This window comes from Carettochelys insculpta, chromosome 2 (genome assembly GCF_033958435.1).
Source record: "Carettochelys insculpta isolate YL-2023 chromosome 2, ASM3395843v1, whole genome shotgun sequence".
Classification (NCBI taxonomy): Eukaryota; Metazoa; Chordata; order Testudines; family Carettochelyidae; genus Carettochelys; species Carettochelys insculpta.
The window spans coordinates 37136674-37152945 of record NC_134138.1 but is presented as its reverse complement, the minus strand read 5'-3'; the positions used below and the strand labels follow the sequence as shown (position 1 = coordinate 37152945).

General features: G+C 39.3%; 1 protein-coding gene across 1 annotated transcript in view; it reads right to left on the bottom strand.

Moving 5' to 3' along the window:
* The window catches only part of EIF3E (eukaryotic translation initiation factor 3 subunit E), a 58896-nt gene that overhangs the window by 24654 nt on the left and 17970 nt on the right, over positions 1–16272 (bottom strand). Inside the window, exons 4-7 of the mRNA XM_074986753.1 lie at positions 13397–13439; positions 12824–12928; positions 9449–9574; positions 6948–7072 (exon numbers count right to left, since the gene is read on the bottom strand). Coding sequence (XP_074842854.1) covers positions 6948–7072; positions 9449–9574; positions 12824–12928; positions 13397–13439 — 399 coding nt within the window. The remainder of the gene's footprint in view (positions 1–6947; positions 7073–9448; positions 9575–12823; positions 12929–13396; positions 13440–16272) is intronic.

Below are 16272 nucleotides of genomic sequence, written 5' to 3'. Positions count from 1 at the left end.
TTTTCAGTCTGATACTTCTGTTTTGGGCTCACCCCATTATGTTAGATAATCCAGTTTACACATGTTGGCCAGAGCCTTAAAAAGTCCCTAGTCTTGATTTTCAACACTAATTTGTTTGTTTTGTTAGATCAAGCTAGAGCTCCAGTAAGACAGAAGGGCATCACAATTCTCATCCGCAGCCCCTCCTACACTTCCTTTGTATTACTTTGGTAAATTTAGAGCCTGTTAGATGTAGAGATTATCTTCCTCTAAATTATACTGAAACTTCAGGAAGCTGGAACATCAATCCTTTTCCAGGAATCTTAAGGATGATTTTATGTTTACATATACACATACAGTTCATAGTGTATCATAAAACTGCTAGCTTTTACTACCACTTCCTAAAGCTTTAGCATGTCAAAAGCATATGGAAGAAGTTCAGGGTGACTGAATCTAATAGGATTTTCATTTTATTTTAGTTGTCTGATCAAATGGCAAAGATGATCAAATTCCAAGGAAATGGGCATGATATACAAAAACCTGAAAGGGATACTTCCTCTCAACTCTTAGAATGCACCTTTATAGTGTATCCAGGTTGCTGTTCTGAGATCCTTTTTTCTGTACCTGAAGCAGAAGGCACTAACTTAAGAACCAACCTTTCCTTGCACAAATGCATTATTGAGTTATTCTGCTTCACTGCTAATGGTGACTTTTAGTTCTTCCTTTAACTTTTCTCATATGTCTTTATTTGAAGTACCTAGAGGTCAATCTTAAATCCTGCAGCATGAACCTATCCAATATCCAGAACAAAGAACTTAAGCATCTTTTCTAAATTGCTTATTTGTACTACAATTAAGTCAATAATGTAAAGAAAGTTGAATGCTTATCAAATTAAGCTCTGCCACATTCAGTTTTTACAATACTGTTACCAATCATCTGATTTTTTGGGGCTGAGAAGTGTAGATTTGGATCAAACGACTTTTAAGAGCTGTTAAGAAGCCTGAAATAACAAATCACCATCATGGCTACATTTCTTTTACAAATGTATCAAAAATGTCTTACTTGAAAGGTTAATCCCAATGTTCTGCTCTTCCATCTCAAAATTCATTCAATAGTCAACTTGATTTTGAATCTGAAGACACTTCCAACATTTTTAGAGATGAGCACGTATATAGGCTACATTACTGTTTCATCTTGTGACAGCATTCAAACACTTCAAAACTGTTTGTTATGTTAATCCATTAACTGCTGGCATCCTACTGCTGGTTGAAACTCTCTCGTCCAGCATCCTAAGGACTTGACTGGTGCCAGAAGAGAGAATTTGCCGGACCAATGGAGGTCAATATTGTCTAACACATTACCAATACTTTCACTGCTTACTGGACCCTAAGAGGCAATTTAGGGGTAAATTACAGCTAACAACAGCACAAAACACAGAGTCGGGACTAGTGGCTGTTAACAGACTTTCATGGGACCAAGGGAAATTTAGCAACCCCATGAGTGGTCGTCTGGCTAACTAAACTCATGCCGGATTATGGACATTGCTGGATGAAAGAGGTTCTGATTAGAAAGGTTCACTCCCACTCAACAGCAGATTTCATATTTACAATGGTGAGAACAAGGACATGTCTAACATTTAAAATACTACAGTGGCAGAGCTGTAGCACTTCTGGGTACCTATTACCTATATTGATGGGAGGAATTCTCTCACTGCCATAACAAATTCACCATCCCACGAAGCGACAGCTGTACTGCTGCAAAGATTCTTCTGTCAACCTAACACTGTGTCCACTGGGACTTACGTCAGTTTAACTACATAGCTCAGGGCCCTGAGCAATGTAGTTGTGCTGAACTAATTTTATGTCTACACAAGGCAAAGTAAGTCGACTGAAGAGATGCAATTCTAGCTACAGATATTGCAACACTAGAATTGATCTATCTGTACTTGGCTTACTTGGCTGCCCCTACTGTAAAAGGTTGACAGGAGAGCAGGTTGATCTCCTGGGCCACTGTAGACATAGCTTAAGAAATGATCTAAAGAAAAATTCAGCATATTCAAGGATGAAAAATAAGGAGAGAGTCAGATTTACACATAAACACTTTGTTAAATCCCCAGCACACCTTTCAGAAGTTTCTGTTGGTCAGCAAACTAAGACCCTTGAGGAGTTCACAATTTTTCCAATTTTCTGTCAGTTCCAGAGTTCAAGACTGTTTCTTAATTTTTACTTCCTAACAGGAATAACAGGACCTTTGATATTTTCATCTGCCTTTCAAGTTTTAAGAATAGATAGTATTTTTAGTTCAGATAATTCTTTTGCCTCAGAAAGCCTTGCTGTATATGTCTGGGCAAGGTTCTATCATGCTCCCCTCCCCTCTGCACTGTGTAGGTCCCAGCCCCTTCCCCAGCCCAGCCACTCAATAGACCCCTCTCCCCTGTGCCAGTCCCTCCCTGCACACAGAGTGGGGCCTGGCCCAGCCCCCTGGCACTGTGCCAGCACCACACCTCCCTGGCCAGCATGGGCCCAGCCAAGCCCCCAACAGAGCTCCCCCGCTTGCCAGAGGGGGGGCAGACCCATATACTTTGTATGTGTATTATTATAATAAACTTCCATCTAGAACTTTCTTCCAGCCCAACTTCAACTTGAAAGAAGAGCTGCAACCGGGCCTCTAGCATATTTTAATATTCGTGTTTCAGTTAAAAGCTCAAAATATGAAAATCTACTCAGTTTTCTCTCCAAAAACATTGTAATCCCTCACACATTAACTACTCCTAAAAGGGAGATATGTATGCTGTTCAGATGTACATTCTTGACTGGAAATCAAACAAATAAAACTTCTGTATAACTCAATCCATAAAATATAATGAAGTTTAAAACAGTTTAGTCAGATCTGAACATCCAGGGACAAGCATGGAAGTAACTAAAATCAAAGCTCTACCAAATAAAGTAAATTTAAAAGTAGGGAGCTTAACAGTTAACTGGTAAGCCGCAACCTAAACAGATAAGGCTTACTAGTTATGGAGGCGTGCGGGAAGGGAGGAGGAAGCCCTGCCGGGCCTGCCAATGGCGGGTTCTCTCCCACCTGGCCGGAGAGTCCTGGTCCTCAGCAACCATGGGAGTGTTGTTGTCAGGCCCACTGATGAGGAGGGCCAAGGGGACCATAAGCCTCACCCCTTCTGTCCTGTTTCATGGTGGGGGCACACTCCAGCACAGCCGAACAGGACTAGAGCAGGTCCTCCACCCCCATTTAACAACCAATTAAACAGGATTTTACATCCCTAATTGAAAAAAAGTAAAATTTATCTAGCCTTTCAATTATAATAATCTTAGATGTTATTTCTAATAAAGCAAATGAATTTTTAATAAAGCTCTGTAAACCGAGGCTGGTGTGTGGATAAATGTATAATATGGGGGGAGGGATAGCTCAGTGGTTTGAGTATTGGCCTGCTAAATCCAGAGTTGAGAGTTCAATCCTTGAGGCCATCATTTAAGCATTGAGGCAAATAGATGCCAGGGACGGTGCATGGTCCTGCCAAGAGGGCAGGGGACTGGACTAGATGACCTCCTGAAGTCCCTTCCAGTTCTAGGAGATGGGTATCTCCAATTAGACATGGAATTTAAGGCTGTGACTACAGTCCCTAAAATCAAAGTTTTTAAACAATGTTCTGGCAATGTTCTTAGCAAAAGTGAGTAAATACTAGCAAAGACACAGCAATTTCTTGTTTTAACTTTTGCAGGTTGCATTTGTATCAGTAATATTTGATAAATAAGATCAAAACTCTAAATATTTAAAACTTTGAAAATGACATCATTCGCACCAAGCACTGATGTTTAAGACACCCACCCAAAGTCAGAAGAATGAACATATAACACGTTTAATGTTTTCAGTGTGGAAATTTGAGAGTGTCTTGTTATTTTTTTTTTGAGATTTAACAAAAAAAAGATGGCTTGCAAACAGATGTTCAGAAACTTGAGGCTCCTGTGCAGAAACTACTTCTGAAAAAGTTTTTGATGTTTGCCTGTCATTTCTGAGAAGCAGTTTAATTATACTTTATTGGTTCTTAATCAGGTAGAAGAAAATTAAAGACTTAAAGCATTAATTAATACAAGACAATTCTCTTTTACTATTTAACAAACTGAAAGCTTTAAATCTCCTGTAACCCAAAGAACATCACATGAAAAGCTAATGCAAAACTTTCTTGAAAACTTATTCCATTTCTTATAATGCTGTTACAAGGAAAAAGGATTAAAATCCAATTGCTAAGTAAAACAATTTGATTCCATTACTCTGACTCAGAAAAATAATATCCAAAGACTTATGTTACAAATCCATTCTCTCATTAGCACCTGTACCTTAAGTCACTGAGACAAAGTTTCATCTCTAATCGCATCCATTTACTTAATAGCCTACATATTGTTTTTCATCTTGACGAGATTCGAAAGCATAAGCTATCTCCACTTTTAATTGAGAGTGAACTCAGGCAATGGTATCTGTTCATATGATGTAACCAATTTAAAAGTGCATTGTCATTCTACACATATATCAAAGAGCAAATATGATACTCATTAGCTGTATTTTTTATCCACAGACAAGGAATTCTTCCCAAATTAACTATTCCTTTGTTGCTTAATGCTCATTTGTACTAAAATTAGATTAATAAGTACATGCATGAAACTAGTAAACTGCACAACTGTGGAAATTTTAAGTGCTTCCTCACACTCTTCACATCTCTTTAAATTATTTCCTTTCATTGCTGTACAAAACAATGCAATTTTATTACTCATTTACATATTTTAGTCAAATATTGAGTACTATGGTAATACAAATATTAAAGTAAAAACCCACAAAAATAACTCTAACATCAATAAATGCTGTAAAGAAGAAAATAATGTAACTATTTGAAAGCATCAAGTCTAGTCTTCATCAGTAGTGATTAAAAAAATATTACCATATGCTGGCTGTTTTATGGCTGTTAAGTCAGGGTTGGGCAAATCATGGCCTGCCAAGGCACTGCACCTGGCCCACAGACGCAGCAGGGAGCCTGCCTGCCTGCTACTTAGAAAAGCAGTTTCAGGGCCCTTTTTGCTTTTGAGCACTTGAGAGGCCGGGGGGTGGAGGGGACGATGACAGAAAGCAGTGGAAAGGCTTTACACACTGCCCTTGCCCCTACACAATCCCATGGGCTGGTTTCTGGCCAATAGGAGCTGTCTGTTTTGAAGCACAGACAGTGGATGAAGCATCTCTACCTTGCTCCTCAGGCTCGCAGCTATTCAGAGAAACACATGGCCCCTGCCACGGTCAGTAAAAAATATGCTGGACTGCTGGCTGGGAACTGCTCAGGTAAGTCTCCTGGCCAAAGCCTGCCTCTGGCACTGCAGTCCTTCCCTCCACAGAGCCCTCTGCCTCCTTGCTTATGTCCACCAACCCCACATAACCCAAACTCTGCCTGCACTCTTGTGCCCATACCCCACATAACTCAACACCCCTGCCCCTCCCCTCCTGCACTCCAACCCCCTGCTTAATGTCACAAGCCCCTCCTGCCTAGGTCACATTCCAAATCCATGTCTATACTAGCTCTGCCACCACTTCGTCTACTGCTTGTCAACTATGATGGGAAATCTTAGGAAAACTATCAATTAGATGAAGAACAACAGTTTGGAGGTCATGCAGGGTAAACAGTTCTCCCAGCGCATGGAAAGTCAGTAACTGAACTTACGAGGTGAAGAAATTTTCACCAACCTATTAGACTGCCTCACAAAGTGCAGTCTCATCTTCTTCCCAGAGAAGAGTGAGCTAAGTCCTAGGTCAAGTATAGCAGAATGCACTGGTCCATGAGCTTAGAAAAGCAGGCCCATGTGAGCTCATTATGTCTATTCTCAATTCACGTCAATGGGTTCTCATCAGCTCCTGGGTGAAAGCTGAAGTACAGCATTAAACCATAAATCAGGTGTGGGCAACCTAAGGACTGAGAACAAGATCCAGCCCAAAGCCTGACCTGATTTGGCTCACAAGCCTTGGGCTCTCCCCCACAGGAGCAAGATGAGCTGGTGTACCAGCCCCATACTGAGTCTCTGAGCCTGGGCACCACGGCGGCTAAAGCACAAATGATGGCTCCCCACTCTTGTGGGGGTAGCAAGTGATGGCTAGTGAAAAAGCCCTCATGTAGTCAGCTCTGCCTGGTGGGGGGGAATGGAGGGACAGAAGAGGGTGTGGCATGTGGGTTAGCAGTTCTGCCGCCTCCTACCACCTACTGCCCACCACTAGCTCAGGGAACAGCAGAGCAGGGAAACACTCATCTCCAGGCTCCACCCCATTGCTCCCAACAGCCACGAGGTGGTATGCTCCCTCTACCCCCAGGAGCTGTGCAAGGTAAATGTCCCAATTCCTTGCCTCCTCCCTCCCAGACCCTGAACCCCCAGCCTGCTCCTGTATCATATCTTCTGCCCAAACCCCTCACTCCATCTCACTCCTGCACTCTCCCCCCTGCCCAGAACAAGCAACCCACCACTCTCAGTCTGTTCCTGCACCCAATGCCCTGCCCAGGACCTGCACCTACACCTCTCTCCATGGCAGCTTCTTCCTGCACACTGAACCTCTAATTTTGGCCCCACACCAGAGCCTGGAAGGGTCAAACAAAATCTACTAGTCCTGCCCCCCACAAGAAATTAATCCAGAGGGGGAGGCTGCAGGGGAAGAGGAGGAGGATGGAAAGCAGCAGCATATTCTCTTTCTGTTCCATCGCTGGCTTCCCTTTTGGGTTGGCTCATTCTCAAGGAAAACAAGTTAAGCACTTAAAAAGGTTAGATGGAATCTAGGGAAATAAAGTGCCTAATGCAGTCTCTTGCGCTTTCTGAAATATATTCAGCTGTAGACTGAAAATGCTGGACACACCAATATTAAATATTTTTGTCCTACACCCACTTTCTACCTCATCACAAGGTTAATGTCTTATTCTACAAACAACTTACTGTGGTTGATAGAGAAAGAGATCAATGATGTTGTCTCTGCCTTTTGGGTGGTTGAAGAACACAAACAAAGACCAGTGGATGAGCCACGTTCTCTGCTGAAGAGACTGGAGTGGGGAGCTGACTGACTGAAAACAAGACAGTAAAACAAAATTTTAAATACATGCAGAAAAGATGCAATGAAAATATGACAATACTATGGAAGTCCTCCTTGTATCTGAACAGTAATCTTCATAATCCTCCATCTCCTTTCTATAATGCTGACTTTGGTTCCTGGTCCTCTCTTATAGGAGATGATGTAGTGACCACGCGGTTTCCCACAGTGTGTTAGCCCTTCTCCTCCACACATGCCGTTTTTAGCACTGCAATACTCTCTGAGGTGACAAGACATCATCATCATCATTCTATCCCAGGAATAAAATAAAGACTGCAAAACACTTAATAGAACTGCTAGAGGAATGGATTTAACTCCTCCACCTGCAAACAATAATTAGTTTTCAGCTCCCATCACCAGCACCATGGTCACTGGCAGGTTTACTCAGTCACCACTAGCAGACTGGCAAATAATGGAAACTGCAAGGTAATGACCATGCACACAGTAGCTCAATAACCATTAGCATTAAGAAGTGCGATCACAGTATTAGCATGTATAGTATTCCCTGTGAAATTTTCCACAAAGTCTGGCACAACTTGCTGTAACCATATAGATTTACAAGCTTTAAAAAGGGTATTAGAAAAGAAACCTGCCTTGCATAAGCTGCCACTGACCTAGACAGTCAAAATACACATTTAGAAGTGTACTAAAACTTACAAGAGCTCCATTAAGAGGATCAATCACTTAAAAAATAGCAAGCTCTGAAACAGTTTCTGTCTCAGAATCACACAAAGAGCACGGTAAATCAACTCACTCATCGCAGATCATTTTTTGGCAACCAATGCCACTGCCAGAAATTGAAGAAGTAGCTACAAAAGTGACAGCAGCCAGATTTTCCTTCACACTAACAGGGTAGTCACCAGCACCATGAGAATACTGCACACTTCAACATTATATGCTGGGGAGCCATGGTTGTAGAAACATAGCCAAAGTTTGGGTAGCAACAATTCTTCAACGACATACACACATCTCATTTATTCCCATAGAGAAAATTACATTTGTTTCCCATATTTCTCCCACTAAATAGATTTGAAAAGTTTCCTGTACTCAGTTACAATTTTCATATAATTTTAGTTATCTCTGTTAAATAATTTTGTAAAGGAATGTGTTAAAAGTATAAACTGTCTTGTAGTCGAAATATATACTGCAAGAATAGTAGAGCTATTCTTCTATACTGTGGCGTCCAAATGCAACTTTGACTTTCAGAGAAGTCCAAGTCCTTTGAAGTTGTCCAGTCAATCCTCGCTCTTAAAACAAGATGCACAGTATATTTCCATTAGCAATTCAAACACAACAGATATCCTGGTGATGATTCAAACATAACAGTAACAAATAACCACAAACTACTGGTAACCCTGCAAAATCTGGCACACTTTTTTTTAAAAATCTGACTGTATAACTACAGTATATTTTTGTCATCATTTGCAGAAACAGCAGTTCCAGAAGAACTGCTCATGGACTACCTTAAAGCTTAGTCTCTGAGGAAGATTACAACTACAAAGAGGCTAACCCTAGGATCTACCTTCTTCAAAATACAGAAGCTAACTAAACAAAGTTATGACAAATGCTGAAACTGAAGTTTTAACAAACAAACAAAACCAAACCTCAAATTTTTACTGGTTTATGAACACGGTTTAGTTCACACCATTTTTAGACAGGTATTTTATGTCAAATGTGTCCTTTAAAATGATATGCATCTTTATTGCGACAGGGAATACTAATATTATTCAGTATTCAGCAAGAAAACTATTTCCCCATGCTGTGATGCACCAGTATGAACTCTTATGATGACATCTCACCCTCAATTTAATCCTCCTGGAGGTTGCAGATGCGTCTGTCTCATAGATATTGAGATTAATTTTAGTTTAATGGAAGCATTTTTCAAATTCACAAATATTTTCAAATGAGATGACTGGGAAGCATGAACAATTTTAAAGAGCAATTCAAATTTTTTTTAATGCACTGATTTCAATAAAGCATATCAAATTATTTCCTCCTTGCGGCTTAGATTTTGTACCAAAATCCCACATGTGTCAGAGTCTCTCCATTCTTTTTTCAAGGAGTCTTCCACGACCCACTTTTACCCATTTAATTTCCCCCCCTTTTCTACAGCCTCCCACCACTCCCTAAAAAGCCAAACTTCAGTGATCTTCCCTCCTATGGCTTCTTTCAAATACTTCTTGGCAAGAAAAGACTGCAGAAGAGCAACATCAGACACAACTTCTTCTCAGAGCAAAGCATGAACTAACTCTAAACCAAGATTGTGTTTTAATCTGCCAAGATTTCTCCATGTTTCACATAGCCTGCCCACCCTTCAGTTTAAATCTAACATGCTCAAACTGTAACTCACATTATTATCTATAGTCTCTTTCAATCTTGTAAGATCTTCCATGGCTGCATCCCAATTCTGCATTAAAATTTCAGATGCCAGTTTTCCCCAAAGCGAGCTCAAAGCATTTCTATCTGTTGATGGAACCTGTTCAAAGTAGTAAACAAAGTTACAATGAGCATAATAATTTAACACTTCTACTTGATCAAATGTTTAGATACCTACTGGTACTATTTGAAAAATATAAACTGCCAAACAACCACTTGGCCTAAGTTTTTCTAAACTAAAAAATGGGGCATAAAAAGAGCATTTATTCTGTAAGTAACAGCAAGCAGCATTGTACATTTTAAGAGCTACAGACAAAGATGAAACTAAAAAAAATTGATAGAAGCTACTACTGAAGACTCTTGTTGGTAAAGAGTATTGTAACAGTACAGTAAGACGTAGTTGGTAAAGTTTATGGATCTGGGCATTTATATGTAGTAAAATATGTCAACTACCTAAACCAGAGGTCCCCAAACTGAGGATATGCTCACAGGGGGCATGGGAAACATTCAAGAGGTTGTAGGTGAGGCCTGGGTAAGGCCCCCCCAGTAGGAAAGAGAGAAGAAATGCTACCCATCTCTGCTCCTAGCCCCCTAATTCCATGCCAAGAGCTACAGCCAGAGCCTTACTCCCTGCGCCATCCTAGCTATGACCCCCTTATCCTATCCTCCTTCCTACCTCCAGAAGTCACAGTCCCAATCTTGAGCCTCGCTTAGGTGGTAGGAAACAGAGATTCACCCAGTAAAAAATTTGGAAACCAAATTCTAAAATCATTTCAGGACTAGCAAAACTATTATATTAAAATTGGTCCCTTACAAAACAGAAACATATAGTTTAAAAAAAGAAATCAAGATTCCAGGCATACAGCAAACTAAAAGAACTGAATGGCTGGCGACCACTCAACACATTAATGACTTCAGCTCCAAGTCTTTGGTGCCACACTGTCCTAACAAGCAATGTTTTTAGAAAAAGCTCCCAAAACTCAGTGACCTTGAGAGAATCACCTTCCACAAGTAAGAATATGCAGAGATTTCCTCAAAGAATTAAGAATTTGTTTGGATAAAAGCATGAGGCAACAAACATGTCCCACGAAATTAGGCAGTGTCCCCCTGAACATATCCAAACTCCCTAAAAGCTATTTTTCTCAGAGCAGTTCACCAAACCTGTTTCAAGTAAGGGTAGTTCTGGGGTCAATCAGGTTTAGTTTATACAACATGGAACTACACTAGGTCATTCAGAGTGTCAAATTCTAATCTCAGATCATAGTTACAATGGTCCTTTCATAGCTTATGTTTCCTAACCATTATTTTAAATGAATCTCTTCCCACCAAAAGGAGTAACGTAAGTATCTAATGAGGGTACTAACATACCAGAAGCATATGCTATTTTCATTAAAGCTGCTTTCTGGAGTAATTTTTAAGAATGATAGCATTCTATTTTTAACATGCTCAAATTCTGAAACACAAAGGAGAAAATTTAGGAAAAATGCCCATTAAACAGTATCTCTATTCAAAAAAAAACAAAAATAGTTATTTGCAAATCCATAAAATGTACACCTCACTGTATAGATTATGGTATAAAAAGTTTTGATGAGTAATGAGTCACTTATGATTCCTTTTGTCCACAACTACCTCAATACTGAAATACATTCTCTCTACTCTTTCTGCTTTATTTTGATAAAAGAAGGTTGTATTATTATGAAAATCTATTATGTGCTTTGGACCCACATACGTATCATTGTAGCCAATTAACAGAATAAGCAGTGTCTGACTTACTCCAGAACCACTTAATACTGTGCTCCAAAAAATTAAGTATAGAATAGAGTAGCACAAATATAGAGAAATGTCAAGAAACAAAATACAGTAAATATCTACAATTACTAGGAATTACTATGCAAATATCTTTCATGCATTCTGGAAATGGACATAATGAGCTTATTAGAACTATGTAGGTTCTAAGTGCCACTGTGAAAAGCTTTTTTCTGCACTTTAGCAGGAATTTTTGCTGCTCAAGTTCACGTGCTCTACTTTGGCTCCACTCCATGTCATTACAGTTGGCTCCTCATAGAGAGCTGCTTTCAGTGATGGGATATGCTAGAATAGTTTCAATATCTGGATTTTCCAGCAGTTACCTTAAATTTCCATTTGCTGATCAGCAACAATAAATTTACTGTGCTAGGATTCTAACTAGACACTAAATCTTCATTCTCAAAATTCACTCCCAGCATTAACAAATGATATGAATAACCAACTCCTTTCATGCAGTTGTAATGAAACCATGGCTCTGGTTCTACAATCCTTGTTTAAGCTGTTAACATTTTCAAAGCACAACTTTTACTGTTTTAAATCCTCCACAATCTTCAAGACGAGACAGATGGAATTTTTGATTGGAAGCTGGAAGTTCAGCACTGCCACTGATTGCCTTCAGTTTACCTGTAAAATTTTCACCACCACTTTTTAGACAGGAATTAGATTGTAAATATGTTCTTATGTTCTTATGTTAGAATGTATAATACATTTCCAGTTTTGATTTCTAGGAGGAAACAGGAACTGTCTAATACCAACAGTTACAATTTTTAAAAATTTAAAAAATTAAATTAGCACAAAAATTAACGCTTAAAAATCCTGCTAATTAATCATTTTTTACATTGCAATTCTAAAGGTCACAGTGAAGTAGGATAAGACAATGTAAAATATACAAACTAGGTTTTGGAGTATTCAAATATATGCCCAACTGAGAAATGTTTTTGCTTCACTTTTCCATAATTGAAATTAGTCAGGTGTTTTATGTTTACTTCTACGACAGCAGAATTCTTGTAACAGGTCTGCCCTAGTTGCTCTCAAGAACAGAACAGATGAAACTAACAAAATGGCAGGCACAGAAGTCATCCTGAATAGATAAAAACAAACAAAACCCTAGATTTTGTTACTGGACAGGATCCATGAAAATACAACAGTAATACAAATAAACCTGAACACTTTGGATTACATAAAAATTAGATTTTCACAAGTTTAGTGATTAAAAAGTTGTTTTCCAACAGTTACTATACAATATATTATTTGTGACTGACTGACTATACTGTTGGCATTGTCTAAGATATAAATGAACAAGGACCTTGCAATTTAAACAGATTAATGTACACATACTAGACTTCTGCCCTATAATTGCAAACAGAAAAACAGAATGATTGGCAAATAACTAATTAGAATCACTAATACTTAGTTTGTGATTCTTTTCAGTTTTTTTGTTGTATTAAATAATTGTCTCAAGCAGTTTATAAATGAGCATATTTGACAATTTTTAAAAAGAAACAAAGTGGCCTAAATACTTACGAAAAATCCAACTACTTACCAAAACCCTAAAAAAGTAGAGATATTCTGCAGCTCCTGAATAGTTGCCACATTCATACTGGAACTTTGCATACCTGTAGAGTGTGTCTAGGTACTCCTGTCTAAACTGAGAAGGAACACAATTTTTTTTCTTAATTATAAAACAGACAGTATAGTGATGGGTTGTGAAATGGCTTTCAATAGTGGGTAAAGTTAAACCCCAGGGTCTTTGGATAGCAATTATAATAATAGTAATGACCAAAGCAAAATACAGAAACTGAATAATTATTTCATCCTTTAGTCATGTTGCTAAATATACCATTAACACTAATGTTAGAAAAAATGCTACAACATCTAAGCATAATCACAAGGGTTAAGGATGCAGTTAATATCCAAAATTCCTTGCTTTTGAAAATTTGCAACATGTTTAATTCAATTTAAACTTTTCAACATTTTTATGAAAAAAAGTTCGTACATCTGCCACATTTAAGCTAGACAGATAGGCCAGGGTGCCATGTTCTTGATATTAAGGATTGAACATAATTTAGACTGTTACTTCAACACATTTAAAAATGTAAAATTAAAATAAACTTACACCATGCTTGTCAGCTAGGTAATCAAAGAGCATTCGTCCATCCCTATAACAAAAAAAAAAAAAAAGCTCTATAAAACATCTGTAAGATCTCAGAGGGGTAGCTGTGTCGGTCTGTAGGGTCACAAAAACAAACAATCCTGTAACCTTAAAGACTAACAATTTATTAGGTAATGAGTTTTCATGTGTAAAACCTACTTCATCAGACTGTAAGATATGTAAAACTGAAACTCATCATCATAAATCAGTGTGTACTAGTAAAATGAACTACTAAAAAGAACACAGTTTCTTTTTTAAACTTCTGAGTATCCCTACGACTCTTTTTTAAAATCAACTGCTCCCTGAAAGGCCTGCAGAAACCAGGGGGAATTGAGTATACAGAATAAACTGTGAATCCAAATAGCCAAGGTGTGCTGTCAAATGATCTAAAAGAATTTACTATTTCTCATAACAACTCTGGATATCCTTGTTCTCCATATGCATGTCAAGTCCCTCCGAATCTTGATAAGCTGTTGGAACGAATTCTCTACCACATACTACAGTTGAGCTATTCTTCTTTGGACTCAAACTACAGACTGTGGCAAGTGAGTTGTACTGTCTAATGCTCCAGCTTGTGAAAACATATTTTTCCCTTGGTTAGTTTGAATTTGCCATCTTTGCATGTCGCTGAATGTCCTCTTATGCTATGTGGAGAACAGAAGCACCAAGGCTTCATTCTGTACCAATCGTGAGTTTATAAGCCTTCACTGTATCCCCTTTTGTTAATCTACTTTCTTAGGTAAACAATTCCAACCTTCTCAATTGTTCTACACAAGAAAACGTATTCCATGCCTCTAATCTCTCTTTCTTATCACCTCTGTCTGAACTACCTCATTTCAACCAATTTACCAAGAAAAGCTGTAAGGCATACTGGAGTTCTTTCAGTCATGCCTAGAAATATTCTTATATACAGGTATGATCCTCCAATACAGTAGTTGTTCTTAAAGAGATTACAATAAACTCTTTTATCTGGTACTTGATCAACTAGAAGTCTCAAATAACCAATATAATCCAGCAAACCCCAAGCCATGACACCGTTTCCCCTTCTTACTCTGCTAGAGAGCAGAAGTGAGAGCGTGAGCAATGCCCTGCCCCTCCAAGGGCCAACCTGCTCAGTGCCCACCCTGCATCCCTCTGTGCTGCATGTGTGCGCAGCTGCCCGGCTCCCCACATGCAGCTGCACACCACCCCCACCAACAAAGTAAATGGGGCAGCGGAGGAGTGGTTGGGTGGTGGGAGGAGCTGAAACTTTCTTATTGGAGGGGGGCCACATACCCCTACCTGTGCCTCACCCCAGTTGCTCTCTATTAACCGGAATATTTGAACATCCAGCAACCTTCCAGTCCCAGGAGTGCAGGCTATGAGAGAGTTTACTGTATATATTTTCGCTAGCTGGTCACGTTTCATACTTCTGATCATTCAGAACTCTATTTAATATGTAACTTCTTGGTCTCCATGCTTGTTAAAAATATCGATTTTTTACTATATACTTCTGACGTCTCCATCTCTGATAGCACCTTATCTTTACTACCAAAAAACAGAAGGCCCAATGTAAGCACCTCCCTAATATCCACAGCAGTAAAGAGTGATGCAGAGAAACAGCTTAGCTTCTCAGCAAGGCATTACAAAATAAGAAAAGTGCACTTGTATTTTTAAGGAGCTGTGCTGTGTGCTGCACTACAGACACCGTAAGCTGAAAAAACCCCAATCATATAGTTAATAAGAAAAAACCCACTGCATTCTAAAAAATGTGGGTGTGAGCAAGTGTTGCATTCTAATCAATTAAATGACAACATTGTTACACTGCATTTATGAAATTGCTTACAAAGGCAAAAGCACTTTATAGATAAATTAATCATCACAGACTATCTACCCATTTGGAAATGTGAGAATGCTAGTATTTTTCAAGGAGCTCCAGAGAACTATAAGCAAGCCAAGGACTTTTCACTACCTTTGGTGTTGTACTACGCAGTAAACCCTTGAGATATGTGCATCTCAAGTTAATGAGACGGCCACCCCGACAGGAGCAGTTTCCTGGTCCCTGGAATTGGGGGGAGCTGGGAACTAGGTGTTACCCTGGCTCTCCTCCACTTGCAGAGCTGGGAATCTGATCAGGGCAGCACCCCAGTCAGTTTCCTGGCTCCAAGGAGTGAAGGGGAGCAGGGAGCCAAGGGTGCCCCTGGTTCCCAGGTCTCCTCCACTGGCTGAAGCCAGGAAACTGACCAAGGCTGCCTGGTTCCCAGCTCCCCGACCCTTGAGGGACCCAGGAAACTGACCAGCTTGTGGCTGGTCAGTTTCCCGGCTCCTGCAAGCCGTGAAAATTTGAGTTATGTCGTTGCATTCCTACAACGCCTGCATAACTTGAGGATTTACTGTAACGAGAAATTATCCATGACTTATTCAGAGCAGCTACAATTTAGATAAGCACTAAATAAATTTTTTCAAAAAAAACACAGGCAAAGACATACTCAAGAGATGAAATATATGTTAATATTTTAAAAACTGAAAAAAGATATGTAATTGATCAAAACTTCGAATTATTGACACATCATTTATAAGAAGAAATGGGAACAGCGCTGACTGACTTGGCTGAGAATTTACATTCTAGGGTCCTCCACTTCAGTCTCAGTAATGGGGCATTTCCTATCTCCATAGGAACTGGAAACAGAACACACTTTTGTTGCAAGCCTCAGCTTAGGGCCACCAGTCACGAGGAACTCTCCTGAATGAAAATGAGTCCAGAGAGATTAATTTTGTGGAGTTTTCACACACATGACAAAAATCAGGAATATCAATCGCGGTGTGCTGAAAAAACTCTGGATATGATGCAGTCCTCTGTG